Source organism: Varroa jacobsoni, unplaced genomic scaffold (genome assembly GCF_002532875.2).
Source record: "Varroa jacobsoni isolate VJ856 unplaced genomic scaffold, vjacob_1.0 scaffold_1063, whole genome shotgun sequence".
NCBI lineage: Eukaryota > Metazoa > Arthropoda > Arachnida > Mesostigmata > Varroidae > Varroa > Varroa jacobsoni.
Window position 1 is genome coordinate 529,355 of NW_019213965.1, and position 20,424 is coordinate 549,778.

Here is a 20,424-nt window from a genome sequence, read left to right on the forward strand (position 1 = left end):
ATAGATGTAAATCCCACACGCGCACCGATCCGTAACGGGTTCGTTCCGAGCACATTTTACTATAGACTTTGCAATATAAATCGAAATAACCGTAACGAGTGGTAATGACACAGTGTAATAATTTTTTCATTTATTACGTATGCTCTGAATATCAATTGTAAGCGTATTCTTTAACATTATGGGTGAGTGAAATTTTGTCCATTCGTCAAAACACTCCGGACGAAAACGGACAAAAGCGTGCCTTAGCCTGGCACGCAGTTTTACCTACGTCCCTCCGCCGTTCTAAATTTGGATTTCGATATTCAACTGTGAAAACTACGAAAACTCTCCACTTGATCTTCGCTTTAAGTTCATCGATGGCAATGTAAAAGACAATTTCGAGTGAAAACTATGTTATCCATTCAAGTGCGTGTTACTTAATACTTTTTAGTCTTAGTCGTATAGCTTTTGTCCGCCTCTAAACGTGGATATGTGCCATTTCTAGCTACGCATACACCCAGAGACACCCAGCTTATTATGTAGTTATCCTCTATTTTGTTATTTTTTTAGTCTAACCCATAGAAAAGCTACTGCTGGTGCACAGGTAGCGTCTCATTAGCAACAACAGATTCTCTTTAGATTGTGGTGTTGCTTAAGCACTGTAATTATGACTACAATGGAGTAATGCCATTCCTATTCAAGCTTGTTCAACTGGCAAGATCGCTCTTTTATTTCCGATAATATTTGTAACTAGGGTGCACGGAGCCTATGTGAGCACAAAATAAAGAACACGTCAGGGCCTCAAGATCAAAAACTAGTTCTCAGTTAGGGATCGCAGCGAGTTCCCTTGCCTATGTAATGCTCGCCAAGTCACGCACCCACGCTACATCTGTTCTTAGGAAAGCTACTGCCACTCCGGTACGGTCAACGATCTCCACTTAAAACACCCGGCTTTTATGCCTTACGAGGATGCTAAGCGGAAATAAATGTCTGATTTCGTTACCACTGAGAGAAAACATTTAGTTTACGTGATTCCATGAGCAGTACCCTAAAGCTTCTACATGCTGACCTTATTATGGGAGAACAACGCTCACTGCGATTCGATCTAGGCAATTAAAATTGGTGAAATGAGAGGATTCTTAGTTTTCCGGCCATCTGGTATGACGGACTTCACGGGGTCGACATACGTTATTTAGGACGTAATGCTATGAAGTAGCGATGGCTATAACAAACATTTTTCCAGTCACATACCTTCGTTTGACCTGCGGCCGCCATCGTAAGTAAATACACCAAGTTTCATTGTTAAACAATTAAATTAGATTTTAGAGAAACATTTATTCACAAACATTATATACAGTGACGTACGACTTCTACAGCGCATATATGTGTTTGTTTTTATATAAGTATTTTTGTATGTTGGTCTATTTCTGTATGTACATAAATATTACGGGAGAGTATTTATTAAAATGACCCATGCACACAATTTTCGGTGGTCATCTTGACGGTATCACCAGCATCTGAATCGCTCGAACTCAACCACAACTGGTGAAACTAAACACCTAAGATGAGCCTATCACGATGTGTTTTTCGCGAAAGTTGATTCTATTAATGGTTTGGGTCGCGCCTCAGCGAATTATTTTCTCGATTCAATAATCAAGCACTTTTCTTCTTGTCCCAGCCCTTCGCCTCGAGGAGAATAGGAATAGGCTTCTTCACCACGACGGGATGCTCCTTCACAATAGGCACCTCAACGGGAATGTGCTTGGTTACGGGAACTGGTACGTGTTTGTGGATGTGGACGAGGTAGGGCTTGGGAACCTTCACCTCAACTGGGTAGGGTACTGGCTTGTGAACGATGTAAGGCTTAGGCACGTGAACAACATAAGGCTTGGGAACCTTGACGATGTGGGGCACGGGATAGGGCTTCTTGACTGGAACCTTGACGGGAACTGGCACCTCCTTGGGAATGGGTACCACTTTGTGTACCGGGTAATATTCGTGAATGATCTGGGGTACGGGATACGGCTTGGGCACTGGCACAGGCTTGTAGACCGGAACCTTTTTCGGGACGTGGACAATTTGTGGCACAGGAACAGGGTGCGGGACAGGAATCAGTTTAGGAATCTTCTTTACAACCACAGTGAGTTTGGGCTCGATCCAACCGTGGTGATCCCAGCCGTGGTCACCTGCCCAGGCTGACGTCGCACAGAGTATCGCAACTGCGGCCGCCCCCAGCAGAGGAGTCACAGAAAGGCTACGCATGGTTCCTTTGCTCATAAGTGCTGCTCGCGCTTGTCCTCTTTCTTGAGCAGGTTGAGATTATCCACAATCGTGTAGCACAAATCGTAACGGACGGCTCGTTTTCGTAATCTTTCTTATTCTTTCTCTTTTCACTGTTCCAAATAGGCAGACATCGTCAAATGCCGGTATGTTCGTGCGCTATTTATAATATACGCGAACCGGATTGGTTTTCAGGCACCAGTACGGGCATTCTAAGCCAACATCCAGCTGTAGCAGCTCTCCTACGGCGGCGGTAGCAGCGGACATCGTGATAGCCCCAGCGACCCTCTCTGTCGTTGATCACGGTCGCGCGTCCAAGCAGACATTGTGCCGCTCGGCCGACGCTTAACGCTGTCGCGGGCGGGAGGCGAAGTAAATTTTCGGCGCGCGAAATTCGCTCCCCCCCCCCTCCCTACTACAGCTCATGGCTCTTGTTGTCGCAGGAATCGCCCTTACCTTCTTGTTCAACCGGATCCAAATCCCAGCTAGGCTCGCTAGCTCCCTCCCTCTCGTCTATGGGGTTTCACAGGGAGTTTACAGAAGACGATGGTCAAATCTGATATTCCCTCCGCACGTACCGATAATACCGCATGGCTTTCCTATGAACTGATGTTTAATGTATGGGACAGCGTCGATGCGTGTGATCATTATCGATTCGCGATAATGACGAAGAAGCAGTCGCATTATTTGATGCCCTAAGGAATAGGTGCGGAGGACGATGGTTCAGAAAACAGATAATGAAGATATTACGCGCTAACGATTATCCAGAATATCTTACTGAATAATTATATCCCTCTAGCTAAATCTGTCATTCCTGATCACACCTGAAAGATACTGTGGACATTCCACAATTTGTAAATTCTGAGTCGGATCGAACTATTTACCCCATGCCAAGTATCATTTATTGATTGAAATGTCTGCAGGAAATATTTTTCCAAGGTTAAGAAGGTTAGGCCCGCGCAGTAAGCCCGCGTTTATTGAAGGCAGAAAGCAGCTTAAAATTCTAACTCGAGAATCGAGCACCGCTGGTAAAACTCATGGGGTGGAGTGAGCGTCGGGCCTAAACCATTTACTTCACTCTGTCATGTGCTATATACTGCTGAGGTTCAATAATACGTAGTTCGGCGTAGCAGCATGTCGTTTTCAAGAACAGAATTTTGGGTTGGAATTAATGGGGATACTTCGTATCGTTTTGTTACGATTTAAGGACCCAACAGTAACACCATTTTTGCGGCTGAACAGTTTTCAACTCTGGAGTTGGAACCAGTTAGAATCTCGACATCACTATCATCATCACTACAACCTACCTGGTTGAATCGGCACATAGGGTACGTATCACGATGCCTCGATGCTCTACAACCAAGCGCCTAAAAATTCAAACTTGTGAATTCAAAGTTGAACTTTGCTATCTCCAAATGCCTGTACTGTAACCTCGCGTAGCTTCCATATCTGACCAGGGATGGGCATGCTCTAGATAATGTCTGAGAACCATTGGATCGCAGATAGACGTAAGAACCATAGATCTGTTTCAAGACTATGCGATATGCTCTGGCGTACCGCTTATGTACCAACTCTGGTTTACTATTCCTTAGGACTTATGTTGATTAATGTGTAGGGTTAATTGTTTTTGCAGTGGGAAGTACGGACGAAAACAGATAATAATGTGTATGGAACATACAAATAATTTATTTTTGTCTATTTGTCTAAGGAATACTCTTTTAAAAATAGAGCTTTCATATTGTATTATATTTTCAAAACATCGTCAAGCATACCTCTCATCGTTCCCTATAGGCACCACCGTCTATCAGACGTTGTCACGACAAAAAGTAAGCCACGCAGCATCCAGGATGTGTTTAGTGATGTTTTAAGGCGGTTTACATAAAAATGGCTGGTATCTTTTTAAAATGGGTAGTCTATCTTGTCGAATGTTACATATACATACCATACTTGAATTTGACGTATAAGACATAAGCCGAGCGCAGCCTATCAGAACCGCATGTTAGCCTTGATTTATACATATTCTGTTATTTTCAGTACTGGAAGCTCAATTCGGTATGTATCAAATGCAATGTGAGAGAAGAATGTCTTCTAGGGAAGAAAAAAGTGTTTTTCTGCTATGAACTTCATAAAATGTCGAATGGTCGAGTTTGCTGGAAAATCTCTCGAAACTTAAAGCTTCGCCTGAAGAAAAATCTGATAACGAACACAGAAACGCAAGCTGCAAATGTGAGGGAAGACATGTGCGTGATTTCCGTGCTCAGAGATTATTGATTCTGATCTTCGTATTCTAGAAACAGAATCACTTGAAACAGATGCATTGACACACTCTATTCCAGTGGACTACGCCTGAATGATCTTATTATGTAGACCTTCAGGTATACTTATGCATTTGATTTTGCATAATAAATTTTTATTTCTTTATTAGAAATAAAAATTTATTATGTTATCGTTTAGGTGTCGTACTCGAAACGATTCTCAAATATCCATGTAACAAGGTTTAGATTGTCATCTGCACTGCCCTGTCCATATCAATTCTTTTGTCCAAGATCAAAGCGGAGTATATGAAACGTACTATTCTGGTGAATAGCGCATTGGACGGTGGCGAAATCTGTCGGCAGTGAACCACTAGACTGGTGAAGAGCATGATAAAGTACTCCGTATATGCGTAATAATTAGTGCTTAAGGATTTCATTCGAATGATTATGCATGAGTAGCGCCCATGAGGGCATCACCTTGGTCTGACGAGATAGAAGACAGATCCTCGACTCTGAATATTGATAACATGATGACAAGCTGTAAATTTATATATATCTAATCAGTACAGGTTCAGTGTGCGCGCGCTCAGCGTCGTCAGCCGCTATCACGTGACACTGCACCGTTGCAGCCATAATCCGGATCCAAAGATCGAGTCTTCTTTCAGATTCTCGCCAAACCATATTTCCAGATGGATTTACGAGCAGATAAAAGTTCGACTAACGCACTTTACTTTTCTCTACTTTCTTCACAACGAATAAAGAGGTGACTATCGACGAAGGTATTGTTTGCATAACTTGAAAAAAATCGAACTTGAATGCCTGCATTTAGCTATGAGCCATATGCAACTACCCGCTCACTAATAACTTTCGTATCCCTGAGCCCCAGGTGCGTTTCACAAAACAAGTCTTCAGAGTTGTGAAGCCGATATTTCAGTTTTCCTTATTTGACCGGGATGCCCCCAGAACCGTCAGCTTGCGGTGAAGCATTGTATGGCAAGAACTTACGTCAAATCAAAGGTAATAGCAACACATGAGTGTAGCTATCGCTGTGACAGAAACCCAGCTGATGCTCACTTTTTCGTAGGACGCTCCAAAGCCACAAGACCATATTCGTTACGCCGGCAAGCAAAACATTCCCCTAATCCCAAGTCAGTCAGTGATTACTCCACCCCACAGGTTTCACTCACAATTACGTTGTTAGAAAAATGGAAAATAAGGACAATAATCAGAGTAATGCCATATCAATGATGCGATAAACTATATGTGTCAATAAAATGAGATAATATTATAAACCTAATCTTTAAGCACATTATAACTTGAATCCTTATTATAAAAAATCAATGGATCGTGCGAATCAGCACGCACACGAGAAGCGAAACGTCGCCGGTCCGGCGCTCTTGCCAACATCAGCATTGTTGGCATGCAATATAGCAATCCCACCACATGGAATTGTCGTGTGGCGGCGATGAGACAGCGCCGCCGCTACTGCCATGACTATTAATGTAAAAAGGTGAAAACGGTATTCCCAGAAGGGTAAAAATCTTCGGTATTATGTGCCCGCACTGATTGCATAATGGAACATCAGCGCTACGTCTCCAGTACAGATCCAGGTGGGCAGCCAGTCATCAGCTTCGTTCTCCAGACAGCACAGGGCGATCCAACGATGCGTTCGCCGACATATTGGGGTGTCGAGAGTGTACCTGGAGAGCTGGGCATCCAAGCAGGCAGGGAACGGATTTTGCATTGCGGATGTGGTATACGAACGACTTTGCAGACATACCACTCGTAGAAGATCCACGTTTGTTACAGTAGCATCAGTTAAAGCGTTATCAACTCTTTCAGGTGCGCCCTTTCGCCTATTGGCGACCGTGCGGCAGCTGTTGTCGATAAACTAGTAATGTTCGTTATCCGGCTATTCTTGCTGAAATCAGAAATATCTCTGCTTAGTCCTCGGTGGCAAGCTTGACAACGCTGAACGGTGCTTGACGCTGCGGGAGCTACGCCGTATCAACAGCGTAAACAATAATATTGAACTTGGATGTCGCTGAGGCAATGGACACGACTAACGTTCGTTCATGCTGATAATGATGACTGCGGTTCTCACGCAAGCACAAAGGGAGCAATTGGTCAGAAAGGAAGGGCTAACCAATATAGTAGATAATCATATAGACCACAGGTTAAACAGAGGTTCTTTCCCAATGTTTAACAGTTGTTGATTTGAAAGTATATCACCCGTTGGAAACATCAAAGCGTTTGGATCGAGTCACTGCTTCTGATGTAATACTTCTGGAGTTCGAGTTTACGCTTAGCTATCCTCTACATGTGCGAAAATTTTATCAATACTCTTCAGTATGGCTTTAGAAACGGCCACGGTACGTTTAGGTCATTAATTATTACAGGTAATTATGCAATCATGGAAGACATGATGCTGAAAGGGATACACATGAGTACTGATGAAATATAGATGAACTTGAATATTCAAATTATGTAACATTTGACAAGAATATGCGGGTATTTCTGACGTAAAATACGCCTATTATAATACTATACTGTATCAGATAGATAAAAATGACACTAATGAATGATTTTTACTAAAGACCAAGTATTTGTTTTGTCGTTCTGATGTTTCTCGTCTATTTCATCTAAGGAACGTAAAATGTTAACATAATAAAAGGAATCTATTTTTAACACGGCAAAATGACACATTTAGGCGCGTTAGTACGAACAATCGTACTTCTGTTTCTGACAGAACTTTTGCACTATTCCCAAAAATGAGCGTTCGATATCTACCGACTAAATCTTGCTATCCCAACCGGTAAAAGGCAGGTAGTAAAAGGCCATCCGGTTTTCGGGGATGTTTACCGGAAGCGTCCTAGCCTTATTTTAACCGACTACTTTACATTAAAGTTCGTTTGTTGTTTTGTTGATCTCTGATTTCTGCGCAGGCACTACCTCATATGATCACTGGATCAACTATACGGCCTAATCTGGTTTGCTTTTCTTCTATTCATTTTTTCTTTTCAAACTTATTTTTCATTCAAAAGCATCATTCCTTCTATATATTTTCGCAATGCGTCCTATCTCGTAACTGTGTGCTCTACATTGGTGTGCGTTGTCCACGGCGCCGGCATCGCCTGGCTATGTGAAAGGCGACGACTCTTCGCGTCGACAAGAGTTTCTCCCTGTTGCCTTTGAAGTTCAGTACCATATCGCGCCAGACTGAGCAGGGGTACAAGGCTGTAATTTCGTTGCTAAAGCCAAAAGACGCGGTGCAGAGCGGGTCACTACAGAAAGGCCTATGCGATGGCAAGTCAAAGGAATAAAAACTCGTTGTATTCTGAATAAATTTGATACTGCATGGTACAGTAAATGAAGACCTCCACACGGGGATTGATCACCCGTTTGTTTCGTTCCCAACCATTCTTTAACACAGGAGATCTTTTACTATATTTGCTACATAAATTATTCTTCGTCTTGCCTATTCTGGCATAAAGTAGGGGATATTACGAGAGTTATCGAACTCATCGCTTTCTTTCTTCAACCAGTCCATAATGTCAACGTAAGATATCATCTTGAAGTTTGAACTACTTGATACAAGCTTCAAGCACGACCATCACATCTGGCGTTCTTGTTTCGAATTTCAATTGTTGGTTTTGTTTTATGTCCACAGTCTCAAAAAGTGAATGATTTTGATCGTAGATAGATGGGCCGTAGCAAAAATGCTGAATTTGTGGCATGAACGTTCGTGTATTGCCCCGTCGAACGTGGGCTAACCGAGTACTGTAGTTGATTGAATTCCGTGATTCTGAAGTTGTCTCTAGCTGAGTCTGCTCGCAAAGATAGCTCACCTGGGTTACGAAAAAAGACACGGTGCTGCTGCCGTTCGGCAGGAAAGCCGTGCACTGATAGTATTCTACACTATAGTAGAGAAGATCGTACGGCCAACAACGACAACGCGATGCTGGCAAATTAACTTTGAAATGACGTTTCTAATAGATTATATCTAGTCAGATTCAGACGGCCACTGAAAATTCAGACGACGCGACAACAGTGGGCAAAATTTTCTCTCACAAAGCTGGCGCCCCTGTTGCTGCTCTACTATGCGACAGTGTATAACGGGACCGGCCGCTTGATACGATATTGTCAAGCAAAGTCAGGGATATTCAGCTGTTGATGCCGAAACATATTCGTAGAGTATAACTAGCGGAGCAATAAGCTATGGATCAGTAAAAACGCTGGTCGATTTTTTGTGTACGACTATTTGATTCAGTATGGTAACAATACGCGAGAGGATTTTACAGATCTATGACAGTGCCTCAACGGGACGCATTATAGGACTTAATTCCCTGTTAGCCGGTTGTTGCTTGAGGGGTGCGGGGGTGGGGGTGGGGGTCATCTAATTTGGCGTTTGGTCCCTTCTACGTCAGTCACCCAACAGCGACAACTCAGTTCGTACATATATATATATACATATTCAATGAGATTGCTTTGCAAATCTCCGTAATCGCCTTTGTACTACACTAAACATGTAGTCAATGAAATCCTTGCCCGTCTACAATACGAAATGATTATTGGCTTGCATCATTTACTAAAGGTAGGCGTCGATGGGCCTAGCGCAAGGGCCCACGATGTTTAATGTCGCAATGATCATATGGGCAAAACACATATGGCGTTGACCATTCACAACAGTTTGCACCGGCCTTCTGAATTTTCTGTACCATCCTTTTCTAATCGTATACTATGCGCACTATTATTACCAAATGATCTTTAGAAACCTTATTTGTACCCCAATTTAATGACTTAATTCTATTCGTCAGTGTATAGTAATAATAATGACTAGAACGAAATGGTTTAGCGCGTTTGAGCCTTTTGCATTTTCGTTGTAGCTGATGGAAAAAAAAGTCATAGAAATTTATTAGAAAGTCGCCCATTTCAGTTTGACAGGATCGATTGTCAGAAGCCAGGTTTTTCGCGAACCGTTCGGTGCATTAGAACCGTACAATTTTTAGCTCATTCCATGATTTGTAACTGTTCTGTAATCAATGTTATTTCTTAGACATGGCGTCTTGTCTTGCCGTCGTGTTTCAGATAGGAAAAAGTGGTTCGTTAACCAGGCTTGACACCGGAAAGCTGTCAAGAGAAAATCGTTCTTACGATACTAATGCTTAGTATCGAATAAAGTAAAAAGAATGGGGAATTTTGATCGCACCACCTTCATTTCATTATACGTTGCGTTTCCTAGTATAATTATAACTGATGTGAGGCCGAAAATCGGTGAGATACTCAAGGATAGACGACAACAGAACAGGCCAGTAAAAGTCGGTTAGAAGATCATCGACAGTGATAAAGATAGCAGTAGAGGATGACCATTATCATGATGAGTGTATCATGTACATGGGTATGTAACTGTAAAGTTATTGAAGTCGTGGTCCGCAGGTTGTTGCCATTTCTGCTATTAAAACTATTACACAACATTGCAGATAGCGCTACGACGGAGCACCTGTGTCAACTATAAATACGTTATTAGAAGAGAAGGAAACGTTATTAAACTTCAATATGAGTTGACAAGTGACAGCTAACTACCAGTTCCCGACTAACGTTGTCAGCGTGGCATGTACTCGACATTCATAGTAAAATGGTCAGTTTTCGTGCCGGCAAAGTAAGTTGTAACTTGTGGAGACGCAGCTGGTATCAGGCGTAGCATAAGGCGAGGTAGCAGGAAAAAATTCGCCTATTATCGCTATTATGATCAACCCAATATTTGACTATTTACTAATCAAACAAAACCGTTCACTTGTTGCAGCATTGGTCCTATTGGAACGGCTGCTGCTGTAGCGGCTACCGTTACTCTTATTACTGCGACCACGACTAGGACGAGCAGGTGATGATAGATAAGCAGGCATTTTCGATAAGGTCATTTGCGTCGGCGGCGATGCGATACAGTAGTTGGAGCAAGTCGAAAAACCGTCATCGATTAGGACAAACTGGTCAATCGATCAATGCAAGCTGCCGTTGGATGCTGTCGTCGATCTTTTTGTTAGCAGTATATTAACGTCAACGTCCACATCAATGCTAGTGACATAGATGGTCAAATTGGAGCGACGAGGGACTCAAGGGCCCTTCTACAGCTAATAGGCCGATGTAGCAGCCGCGTATTCGTTAGCCAACGCGGCACTACATAGGGTTAAGAGGACCAATAGATGAACCCACAGAAGTAGTCAAGCGGGCAAAAAATGAAAGCTAAACGTAAACATTATCGCCTTCGTCACCGATAGAAACTGCTCTATGAGCAGGCTGCGCCAACGCTAGCGTCGTTTAGTTAAAGTGCATTGGCTGTGATACTTAGATCGAGCAGCCGAACGATTCGGCTGAAGGCACTCTGGGGTCGGGTCGACCCATATGTTGCCTAGCGTCAAGCGACGTCGATCACAAACGATTCGCTTTGTATAATGTATATAATACCTGAAATAGCATAGTGTACTGCGATGGTGCACGTCTATTGCAGTAAGCTGAGGAAACATCAGTAGGAGAATAACAAGTACAGGAGCAACAGGCGGAAAACTAACGGCAAAAAATCATCAGCACGAAGTTTGTGACGAGGACCGATGACGACCGGGTGAAAATGATGATGGTTGGAACGAAGTTAGCGATTTGATCAGTCCCTTAGGCCAGCGTCATTGTGAGTAAACGGTTGCATATCCATTGTTTATCTACCCGAATGCCTACCCGTGATATTGATCATGGGCGGATAATGATAGATGGCGCACGATCGTACTATGATCGAAATTCATCGGTAAATATGGGCAACAGAGACAAGATATTCAGCAATAATCGTAACTCTAGCGAGTGACAAAAAAGCCAACTACGTAAAAGATGTCGGGGAAAATGAAACGGGAATGTAGGAAGCCAATAAGGATAAAGGTCGTAGCCATAGAAACGAGGATATGGATGCCTATGACCCCGACTGGATGTTTGAACGCTATTCCGTGTGATTACTTGTATGCCCCTGTGTTGATCCGTGTGCAACATCGCATAAACCATTAAGGATAATTATACAACGTGACAAACCCTGACTCTGATTAATGAAGTGTTCAGGCGCATTAGACATGAAGTTCTGAAGAAGATATGAAAGGAAGTGAAAAGCTGGTTCTAGCTACCAAACCCGATCGTTAAGTGGAACCCATTCCGCAAATATTCTTCCTCATTCCAGCAGTTTTTAACGCATGTTATTTAAAGCACATTTTCGAAGTGATGAGCCATCTGAAATTTAACAGAAGAGTAAATGGGAGAGTGGGACACACTGGAGGAAGACCAGACAAATGACGATATTTAGAGCAGACGATGCAAAGGAGATAAAGAGCTCCGCAAAGATGCTATGGCACATGATCGTCATCTGCAAACCATCTGTCAGTCACAGCTAAGCAACTGGTTCCCTACGACAAAAGAGCAACGAATAAAAGGACAAATACATTGTTATAGGACGTTTCTCGCATGTTTTATTTATGATGATGTTGATTAGCATAAGGTAAAGACCAACCAGCTTCAAAAGGGTTACTTCAATTTCTCTAGCGAATTTGACTTAAAATCATTCTATTGTCGCGTATCGCAGTTAGTACGAGAAAACATTGTGACGTTGCCGTATACGTCTTTGCTTACTGTATTAAAACGAATATAAACCATTTGCGTAGTAAGCATTTGTACTAACTACGACCCTATTGGCAGGATAGGTAAGCGTTCACGTCACTGGAAAAGGCGAAGGAAAATTTTTCCCTATGTTGTTCCCATAATCTATCTTACATGGCGTAAGGGTCTATTGTGATTGATACCGAAAAAAATTTAGTGACATCGCTGTGCGATGTATTGCAACTAGTAGGAAAGTGATGTTTAAATGTATTCCCAGTCCATCTTCAAACGATCATGTAGGGCCAAGAGGTTGTTGTCTATTAGTTAATCTATTTTTTTTGTCTATTGTTTATTAGAGCCTCGCTTAATTATTTCAATGTCAGGTCATGAGAAATACGTTGTCCGAGACGGAAAATTATAATTAGCCCACTAGGGTTTTTTTTGCAGTGGACGCCAACTATTATTAAGTGACCCTAATCCGGCACATTTCTCCATCAGCGGACAAGACTGAAGAATATAATCGCTATAAACTCGCATTAGCTTGCAGGACACATTAAAAGGTGCCTTTAAGAGTAATCAAACGATATTTCTCTGACAATGACATAACAATATGTAAAATAACTACTATTTTCTATAAAATCATTAGAATGCACTACACTTCTCGTTTACAGGAGAAATATATCTACCTAAATTGCCTGGGCTAATCTCGTTTGCCTTGAAGCTCAATATGGACCCAATCAAATTTGTTTTTATTAGTTAAATTAAAAATAATAATTTTTAATTTTATTTGACAGCTCTTGTTAAGCACCGACTACCCATGTCAAGTTATCTTTAAATTATTTTTCTCACCACAAATCCCTCAATAGATCTCGGCTAGCATACCGGAAAAAGGTCGCATCACAGATTAGCCCCAAAGTTATATTGGATAGGAGGGTTTATTATTCTACTCGTTGAGATGAATGTTAATGCCTCTGTTCGCAATGGACAGAAAGCCGATCATAAGAAAAGTGACAGGTTACGTTTAATAAAAACTGAAAAGAATGTCAAGGAGAAAAATATTTTTTTAAAACAGCTCAAAGCTCTTATTATGAAAAGGAGCATTTTTCAAAGTTCAGTGATACCAGCGTACTATCTTACTAGGACCCTTGTCGACTTGGGGTGCTTTTGCAGGTATAGTGTTACTATGTGCGATATTAACGACGCTATATCTTAGTCATTTTTTAAGATTTCTTTGCAAAAACAAATTAGAACATTTATGCTACAAATTCTCCGATGCCATAATTACTTACTGAATCGACACCTAATTTGGTAGGACTATTGGATACTTAGCCATTGTTCTTCCTGCAGTGCGTATCTTCGCATACAACGTTTCAGATGTTTTTACGTTGACTTCTTGATGATCAGGACTGAACTAATTCAACGCTTGCTCCATGTAAGTGCAACGAAAGCAATGTCTTAGCCAGCGAAGCTTATTTATTTGCTTCGACTAGTGCTCAGGTGAGCGTCTACTCGACGATAACTTCAAGTGCTACTTACCGTCCATGCTGGTGCACGTGACGCTGGCAAATGTATTTTGGAAAAATGCACATTGACCTCTTATCCTCGATCTCGAACTTCATTAAAGTGGACTTCAACGGCTTGACTATACAACAAAAAAGACTTGTTTTTGGAAGATAAAAATCTTTAACCAGGGATTACCTCAGCGATGTACTAGGCCACGCAGCCATTAATATCTCTGTTTTGGTCAGCTCTTATTAACTCGGCGAAGAAGAACCCTATTGTCAGAACCATGTCAACAGGAAGGCCGACTGGCTTTTAAGAGGCTTCCCCAATGATTTGTTGAAGGAAAAACGTGTTAGTCATGTTCTTTTAGCTGCAGTGATATTCAATTCTTGATTAAAATTGCTGTTAGTATTGAAAACCGATAGGTTCCAATGCATGCCAGAACGAACATCCTCAGAATAGATGCGATGGTAACTTCGTATTTACGTTGCCTTAAGCGTGTGGCGTAAGTTCAATTCTAATGAACTGAAAAAGTGACCGATATGATCCTTCCTCGAAATTAGACTATCGGTGCCATCCGATCGGCAAACGCAGACGTAGGGAAAACATTACAGTTAAATTTACCGACCTTCCTTCGACATGGTCGTTACCATCATCACCTTGATAAATTAACCATTTTCACGTAGAACGCACATAGAATACTATTCTATGGAATACATCCTACACGGCATTATTGGTGCTTTTTGATTATCTATTCCGTACTGCCAGTTTTTGGTCGGGAGAGACGGGGACTTGCTGCGTAAAGTCCTACCAAAAACACATACATTACAACCAGTATGAATAAACAAAGTGATTACTAGTATCGTTTTTGTTCTCTCGTTTTCGTCATCATTAATCGCTTTTTGCGTCATTCCCAAATTGGCCGCAATTGCCCGTTAGCCGCCTATGAGGTATACTCGAAGCTTTCTTTCGCCTACGACTTCGTCCGTAACGCCGTTACCTATATTTGCAGAGTACGGATGACTGCGTTTACCTTTATGTTGCTGTTATACAAAGCAAAGAATAACAACCCTCCAAAAAACAGCAACAATCTGAGCCAAATATAGTTCGACCACAATTTTTCCATATTTATCCACCCTGTTTTCTATCCTTTCCAATGGCATTGCAACTGCCGGCATTGCTACACGTACCATCCGAAGAGCTGCTGAGAAATTCATCGCGCACGTGGGTACTCCTACACCCAGCACAGGATGACAGACGGATAGATATGTGATGGCATAGATAATGCAACAACGGACGTATATATATATATATATATATATATATATATATATATATATATATAGCTCGATGCCTTTGTCGTAACAGTAAATTCGATCAGGTTCTTCTGCGGTTCTTTTGGTAACTTCTGCATAACTTCGCGAGAGGAGCATCAATCGTATCGCCAGTCGCTAACAGCCGCGGCCCAGTTATAATAGATTGCTATAAAGGATTAGACATCTTCTCGGCGGTCATGATGACCCATAGCGTCCGGTCTTTGTGCCATAAATCATACGTTAGAAAGCGGCGGACAGTCAACGAATGTATCTGCTGATAGATCAATGAACGGAGGGGATCTAGTAAATTGTAACACCATCTAGATCGAAGGCAAAAGATAGTTGCCTCGCACGAATGATGTAAGGTGCTTCTGTTGCCGATGATGACGACGTTGTTGTCATCGTGTTTGCGTTTGGGAACCGCAGATTTACACAATGTTATGCTAATGTTATAGCTATAATAGCATGCATTGATATGACTCACTAGTCGTTAGGCTGAAATTATGTAACGACATGATTTTCTAGTAATTGCGCCAAATTACTGTATGTAGACGATCGCTGCCTCCTTGTTTGAAGAAATGCCTTCCACGAGCAGTACGTAACGACCGCAGGATGACATGCCGATGCAATCCGGGACGCGTATGGTCACATATCCGGGATGCAGGCTCAATTGAACTCGTTACATTTTACGTTTATCGCGTGGACAGATACCGGTATACCACAGAGTATTTATGTTAGACAAACGCCCTGATTCACCTGCTGTCTGCTGGTATTAAAGAGTAACCCGTTTGTTTGCATAGAACGATTCTGCCAACCCACAGGTATCGGCCGATGATAGGACGCGAGCTTTGCACTACTTAGTCTCCTTAATTCATTCGCAGTAGTCTATAGTAATGCCCTCCAAGTGTTTTTATCCGTGAACAAGTTCAATTCGCGCTATAGAATCGCCTTATCGTTCCGAGTTTCGGATTTTTCTTCCGTAACAACACTGTTTTAGCTATGTACAGGTGCAGAAATGGCTAGAAATAGAAGGTTGTATTGTTCGACTTTGCTCGTGCACTCGGTACGCAAACGAAATCGCGTACGCTGCATAGACGAGCAAACTTTGTCTCAGGACAAGTATATACTGTCTGTAGCCATCTAATAGTGTTTCCTTTTGTGATTTTCTTAAGACGGTTGTGTGATAATGTGACCCATTATTTTTTCGTGATAACTCCATTACTTACAAGTACTGTACCATAAAGTAAGCTTGCTTTTCGCATCGCTTCGGTTAAACGTGCAAGTTACATACAGTGAACGATAGGCGTACGTAGTTGAACATACCGGGATTTTTTAGGTAATTAGTTGCTTGTAACGCGAAGACTGGGGCAACTACAAAAGCAAGCCGTATGAGAATGCCTCTTGTATAATGCGTAGAATATTGCAGAATTGTATAGACGGTGACGACAATGCGAAAACAGGTAACACTGTTTCGTTGTTGGTTCGTAGTTTACGCTCTCAGGGGCTTATCGAATGGCCTATATTGTCCGTCACTTTTTTTCGCGGCATTTAGGCGTTCCTCCGGAGGTTACTTTCTGTTGCTCACTGGCGTACATTAACCTCGTTTGGTGATAGTTTGTTAAAGCTGTGCAATCCAATAGCACGTACGGGAATCGTTTGTGAAGATCTTTGTCCGTCGGGCACGCAGACGTACTTTTCATATGCAGAGATCATAACATGCAGACGGCAAGGAGCGTCAATAATCAGAAAGTCAATCAACTATAGAATAATTCGAATAATAACACGAACAGTTTACAAACTGGACTCCGGCGTAGAACTGTTGACCTTCGGTGACGTGGATAGCTGCTTTTCAATGAGGTAAAAGCAAACAAATACATAGCAAAAAGATAGTAGCATGTTGTTTTGAGGTGCAGAGAGCCATTACGTCGGAAAATTGAATGAACGGCTTCGTCGGTCGCTTTTCAACCACTTGAAATGATTAAGTGAGACTCTCACCGCCAGTGCGTCGTCTTAACTTCTACATGTGTGTGAAAACGATGTCCCAATGGGAGTTCGTAACCAGTATGTTTTAGACTGCTCAAATTCACCGTCCTTTTGCCGGATTTGAATAATTAAAGGACTTTGTATGGCTTATGAAGTTCCCTAAAAATTATGGTGTTGAAATTGACTGTGTTGCAATCTCAAAACATACACAAAATGTTTGCTAAAATACAATTTTATGTATGCTGATGTCTATTTTAGCCGGTCTCATTCGACAGTGATAGATATTAAATAAGGATATATGATGTTTAGCTAGATGCTCGACTAGTGATTTATGTAGGTACATAAAAAAAAGGCCATGTAAGAAAATCTGTGCTGAACTTTTAGTGTTAGAAAGTTTTCAAAAAAAGCTTAGGTCTTTTAGAAGAACACGCTCACGGGCAATGACAAACAATTAAGGTTCTTTATGATGTTTTCAATCGATTCTGTTTCAAAAACGTTGAGCATGCTTTTCTCATCGCGAAAATTTGGCAATCTATCTCTATTCAAGCTTAACCTTTTGACTAGCAATAAAATCGGCACATTTTTAAGCGCTCACAGATCCGTCGATTTACAAAAGTTGTCATTGTAACACTGAATAGTCTTCAGTCTGATACGAACTGCAGACTTTCTGTTGTCGGCCTTCTAACAGCTTATGTAATCGGTCGCTGCTACCCCGGTTCTATTTATGCCTCAGTCTGCCGCACGTACTATTAAGAGCTTGTCAGAAACCACTTCAGCTGCTAATATGTGAAGTTTCTGTGAAGTTATCATTTCATGCTGAGTCTGTGCATGTGCTAACTGAATATTCTTGAGTTGACTACGGATCGTCTACGAACGCAACCCTTCCTTATGATCTATATCTCCGGCAATCTATTCCATTCTACAGCATTGCATGGCTGTAGTACATTTAGGGTGGTTGTTTTTACAGATTCGTTTGCCTGATGAGTACTCATCTGAAGCTGTTTACCGATAAGAGCACACTTTTCCAATCTATAAACCATAACCCACGTATTTCTGTCTACGACACAATGATAAGTAAAGAATGTTAATTTTAAGTGACAGACCCTCGAGTAACCTTGGTAAACAGGTGAATGCATCGACAAAAACTATACGACTTTACACTGAATCAAGCACCTGTAGATTACTCAACATGTATGCCATATCTGGGGTTTGATAATTTTGGGATAAAATACTCATAATAAATAAAATAATAATAATAACTAATATTCGTCTAATAAATTGGAATTCGAGCTTTCTTAAAGTATCAAGGCAACACTTCCAAAAGGAATAAAGACGTCTAATTTTTAACTACTCGTACTACTAAAAAGGCTGTTGCTATCGTGCCCTCAAGGAAATCTGCTTGATTGGTAATATAAATGCTAATGCTTGATTGGGAAAGCGAGTACCCGATTTGAGCGGCAGTTTGTCTTCATGGATTAGATTTTACCGCTGGAAGTGGATTTATACTCGGTAGTACGAGCCTGACAGGCTCGAAGGTCTCACGGCTGCGTCCAACAAAAAACAAGTTAATTTACGTTTCCACTTATCAGATAAGTAACAATATCGATCGTAGACGAAACCGATTTGTATATGACTACTCGAAGCTAGATGCCTCACCCTGCTGAGACCATCGGTTACGGTTTACTCACGCGATAATTCCAGTACGATTTAAAGTACCTCCCGCCACGTTTACCCATCTTTAAGCTGGATAGTTAAGCAGAACCAACAACACGTCTTTGTGCTACAATGTTCTGTCTGCAAGAAAAGCTGGTAAGCGAACAATAATAATCGTTTGCTGGCATTCTACAGTTCAACCCAGGTATAATAATTCTTCCAATAAGATCGATAGTACTGGGCGTTTCATTGGGATCGATAGTATTGGGAAATTGGGCGTTTTCATTTAATTAGCAACTGAACTAGAAAAAGTTAGCACGATGCAACGACTCGAACGTAAGACGAGCTATTTGAACCATGGGCACGGATTGTGCCAGCTTCTTTATTTGCCCGATGTACAACCATATTGTCCTTTAGAAATATGAAAAAATCGTCATTCTTCAATGATAATTACGCTGCCACAGCATGTGTATTGTATATATCAATGACTGCAGCTGATGTTGTTGAATGTTGATGAAATATATCGTTTTTCAATCACTTACACATTCTGTGACACCATTAATTTCCCTCCAACCGTCGCCATCAGACCAAGCAGAGAAAAGCTATCAATAACAACAAGTCGATAGTTAAAATCAGCAAACTACACAATTCAGTGTTCACGACTCCCTACAAACCGTACACGCACACACATTTAGACCAATCGAGGACAAGTTTAACTTATAGATAAGTTACGCCAATCGTAATAAATAATCTAAAACTTGTACGATCACGACAGCATCAGCATAACATCGACAAACAAAAAAAAACCATCACCGCTTGTCGCACTGGTCGTTCTTGACCCTTCTCGCCTGGATACTCCAGACACGACTCGAACACTTCGTTATACTTCACCTACGGCTGTCGCGTTAACAGCACCCACGATGATGAGGAGATCATCAATAAGCTATACCACAGTGTTGCTTCTATGCAAATATCGGCAATGCAAAATTCTCGTTTTTCTTAAATTTGTCCACACGAAACACGTTAATTGATATCATTCAGCGGTTGAATAGAGAGGATTCAGCCACCAATGACGTCGCAACGCATTTGCTTGCCAATAGAGATGGCGAAACGACGTGATTATGGTGTAGCGGTTCTGGACGACATGGATTTTGTCGTGTGCGAGTTCTATCGTTTGCGGCGACTCTTGGCTGTTTTACCGTCCACGGACAATTAGACCTACTGGGTTATACAAATAGTAACACTGATACAGATATGTACGTGTTCTTTGCGTAGCGATATGTATAGTATACCATCTTTAATCATGGCCGCCACCACCATTCCAGTCGCTAGCCAGCGTTTTTTTACGTTAGTACTATTTCTTATCACTACGGTCGTACTTGTTGATGCCGCTATACGATAAGATAAATATATAAAGCGACGAGTGGCTGTTGTTGAAATCTGTGGTCGTTACTGAGCGTTGTTATTTGACAAATGACAACTCATTTTTTGTGTTATTTTCGAGGTTTTGGTCATCAGTTGGATTGCCATCGTGCCACACACGTCGTACTAGTAGTACAATCACTAGTATTATATAAAAATATCTATGAAAGTCATATTGGCGAGGTAGTTTTGTATAGCTTTGTCGGCTGTCGGCCCGATTACGCCAAAAGAGAAAAACACCAACCTTAAAGGAAAGCGTTGAACCACGCGCTGAATAGCACAAGCACCAGGGTAGCAATCGGGTTGTCGCTGTCGTCGACTGGCGCCACCACTGCTATTGTTGTTGTTATTGTTGCTACTGCTGCCGCTGCTGTTGTTGTTGTCGTCGTGACTGTCATAAGCCTCCCTCC

General features: G+C 41.7%; 2 protein-coding genes across 7 annotated transcripts in view; both read right to left on the minus strand.

Moving 5' to 3' along the window:
- The window catches only part of LOC111266184 (transmembrane emp24 domain-containing protein 7), a 154,472-nt gene extending 134,566 nt beyond the window's left edge, over positions 1 to 19,906 (minus strand). For 3 of the 6 annotated variants that reach the window (XR_015313340.1, XR_015313339.1, XM_086970817.1), the window contains exon 1: positions 19,135 to 19,906. Coding sequence is in view for 3 of the 6 variants with exons in the window: in XM_086970817.1 (XP_086826943.1) it covers positions 19,135 to 19,175 (41 nt within the window). In the remaining 3 variants the exon portion in view is untranslated. The remainder of the gene's footprint in view (positions 1 to 19,134) is intronic. The other 3 variants (XM_086970815.1, XM_022843433.2, XM_022843430.2) reach the window with 3 other exon arrangements.
- Positions 1,274 to 2,459, minus strand: LOC111266185 (uncharacterized). Its single transcript, XM_022843434.2, has one exon. The coding sequence runs from the start codon at positions 2,254 to 2,256 to the stop codon at positions 1,633 to 1,635; it is 624 nt and encodes a 207-aa protein (XP_022699169.1). The 5' UTR covers positions 2,257 to 2,459; the 3' UTR covers positions 1,274 to 1,632.
- Positions 19,907 to 20,424: the final 518 nt, after the last annotated feature.